Genomic DNA, 3224 nt, shown 5'->3' with positions numbered 1-3224 from the left:
ACTTTATCAATCCTTGTTTACTTAATGTAAACAAGTTTATATGATTTTCTTTGGTTGACGTGTTGTTGTTGATAACGCTATCACATGCCATTGTTTTGATAATAAATAAATGAAAGGATAATCACAGGTTGAGTTGCCGTTTTGGTTTCTGTTGACGGGCAGGTGGACAAACATTCAGCTGGAGACTTGAGCAAATCAGACGATGATCAGTGGAGCATTCAGCACCATGCATAGCATGGGTCAAGAGCATGTTACGCAGATCACAGTGTCTGACGATGATGAAATCGATAACATGCCAGTGTGCATCCAGGATGTCTTGTACATGTCACGAAACTGAAAGGTGGTGTTGGTAATGATAACACCTAGCTCCACACAGACGGACAGAAGTCGTAGACCATTTCTGTTCATGTTTCTGATACCATGTCGTCCAATAACTTCTTGCCATATCTCATGATTTCTGCCACCTCTGGCATTAAAATCACCCAGCAGAATGATCTTGTTGCTACTTGGGGTGTTCCTGATGGTAGCCATGAGAGTGTCATAGAAACGGCCCTTCATGTCCTCCTCAGAGTCAAGCGTGGGAGCATAGGCACTGATCAGGATGGTATAACAATTCTTGGCTAGTGGAAGCCATAAGGTCATGAGACGTTCATCAATGGCAGTCAGTGACTCAAATAGATGGCGAAACAGAGATGACCGGATAGCAAAGCCGACACCATGAATATGACGGACATCTTCTGGGAGACGATTCCAGAGAAAGTGTAGCCCTACCCGATTTCCTCAAGTGACCCCTCACCAGCAAACCTCATCTCACTAAGGGCAGCAATGTGAATGTTGTAACAGGCGAGCTCCATGGCAACAAGGGTGGTGTGATGCTGAGGGCGATTTTCTGTGACAGAGTCCAGAAGGGTTCTGACACTCTTAGTAGCAACTGTCAGAGGTTACTGTTTGCTTTTTTTTTTATATTTTGGCCGAAAGTAGAATGTCCCAGTGGATGCAATTGTCCACCCAGGAAATATTGGACCGACAGTGTTTTGGCCACCTTTTCCAGGCCCTTCTTCTACTTGGAGGTGAGCAGTATGGTTCCTGAATAAGACTGCTCAGTCACCCTGGTAGGACCGAAGAGAGATGCTGCTCTGGTCCCAAACTCTCAGCGACCCTCTTGCCAAAGCTGCCTAATGTGCAGGACATGAGCTAGAGGCTTCCAGCTCTATCCAGAGCCTGCCCTTGTCACCTGTCATCACTTCAGGTCTTGGTTATGAGTGATGAAGAAGATACCTGTGCAAAAGAAATTGTAAGTGTAAGGGGGATACACAAACCCCCAATCCACTATCTTGACCACCCTCAGAGGGTTTCAGTGGCACGGATGAGAGCCACGATGACTGACTCAGTTGGTTGCAGCATCCTGCTGGAAATCCAGTCTGTCGGAAGTCCGCCTATGCGAGGATGCTCCAAGGGTTCTTATTATTTAGCCCATAGCTAGGTCAACATGCATCAACACTAGGGCATATCCACATGATGCTGGTGCTATGAGGTGTTGATCCTCCAAGGTTTTTGTCAGAGACCTTTGGCTCCAGAAAAAAAAAAAACTAGACCACAAGGCAGCTTTAGGGTGCTGAGTTTCACCAACGTAAATTGGAAAAAAGGCTCAGTGAACATAAAAGAGATATAAAAATTAGCAATTCTCTAAGTGCATTATTCTCTCATTCTTTGCAGCATAATCACACCTTTGACTTTAAACAGGCTAAAGTAGTTAAATTTACTCAAATAAACCGCACCGGAGACTTCTTGAAACTGCGCTTATCGCAATTTCAAGCACAATTAAACAACGTGCAGGTTTCTATAACTTAGCACCACTAATAAGTAAACTTTTATTAAAAGAACATAATTTAACTGTAGACACAGGTTAACCTCTCACACCATTCAAACACCCCCTGTAATAATTAACACATAATCTCAATCAATAAATTACATAAAAAACACTCATTTCATTTCTGTTACAAACCTATATTTGAATTTCAACAGATATATCTTTTTTCCAGTAAGAATATTAACTGCGTTCATATTTTTAAAGTTACATTAACGACTATATAACGTCACTGAAATGTCCCTCTTTTTAACAGCGCCAATCCTTCCCCCCTCCTTTTTGAATTTCCAACGTCTTTTTCCGTTTTTCTGAAATAGAACTGAATCACACTGTGCACGTGAAACATTTTCAAATATTTTGTACTGGTATTTTTTGTTTCTTAATCTCATTCATCCAGAGGAAGTCTCGAAATAAAGACGAAACGTTGATGAACACATAATACGGTTTGTTCCTTTTTATTTCTCTCTCTCTCTCTCTCTCTCTCTCTCTCTCTCTCTCTATATATATATATATATATATATATATATATATATATATATATATAAAAGTGAACGTGTCTGTGTGTCTGTCTGTGTGTCTACCTGTGTGTCTGTATACATTTCCTACGCTACAACTCTGTCAATTTTAAGTCTACAGACTCGAAATTTGATATACAGGGTAGTGAGATTTGGGAAAATCTTTGTGATTGATTTTCGGCCAGAAATTTGGCTGTTAAGGGGTCAAAGTTCAACGATTTGGCCTTTGAGAATTCTACCAAACTCCTCCAACAATTTTGGGTCTACACACTTGAAATTTTAGATATAGGTTCCTTGGACATGGCTCTAACTTAATAACTTGATTTGAGCCCAAAACAATAAATGCTAAGGGGTCATAATATGGGTCAAAGTTGAAAAAAAATGACAATTTCTGGCCTAAACATTTGAAATTTGACATAAAGGGTATTCAGAGATAGGGCAAGCTTTTTAATCGGTTTGGGTCGAAAATTTTTACTTACAAATATATAAATGTATGTATGTATGTACGTTTGCATGTCTGCCTAAAACTTTCGACAGAGGCGACGGATTTTCACAAGATCAGTATCGTTTTGACGACAAATATCGAAAAATTGGCTAAAAAAATTAATATATTCACCTTCAACTGGGGGTTTTACAGGGGGGGGCACTTTTTTCGCCGATATTTTTAAAAGTTATTCTCTCCTTTCGATTGTCTAACCTTAATATAAACCTACGTCACTTCCGGTTTGGCGGTGATCGTAACAGCAAAGATGTCAGTTTTTTCCCGTTATTTTCCTCCTTTGCGGTACGGATTCGAGCCTACCTTCCTACAACCACTTTTTTTCTTTTGTTTTTAATTTTTT

At 40.1% G+C, this 3224-nt stretch overlaps 1 protein-coding gene across 1 annotated transcript; it reads right to left on the bottom strand.

Moving 5' to 3' along the window:
• Positions 1-240: 240 nt before the first annotated feature.
• On the bottom strand, positions 241-642 carry LOC145257988 (protein CFDP2-like). Its single transcript, XM_080115714.1, has one exon. The coding sequence runs from the start codon at positions 640-642 to the stop codon at positions 241-243; it is 402 nt and encodes a 133-aa protein (XP_079971840.1).
• Between the last annotated feature and the right edge of the window lie 2582 nt (positions 643-3224).

This window comes from Euprymna scolopes, chromosome 33 (genome assembly GCF_053919585.1).
Source record: "Euprymna scolopes isolate OS-2025 chromosome 33, ASM5391958v1, whole genome shotgun sequence".
NCBI lineage: Eukaryota > Metazoa > Mollusca > Cephalopoda > Sepiida > Sepiolidae > Euprymna > Euprymna scolopes.
Note: the sequence above shows the minus strand (reverse complement) of the source record. Positions and strands in the feature narration are given on the sequence as shown.

Bases quoted from the DNA above. Each gene is read 5' to 3' on its own strand.
- LOC145257988 (XM_080115714.1), bottom strand. From the start codon at position 642: ATGACCTTATGGCTTCCACTAGCCAAGAATTGTTATACCATCCTGATC.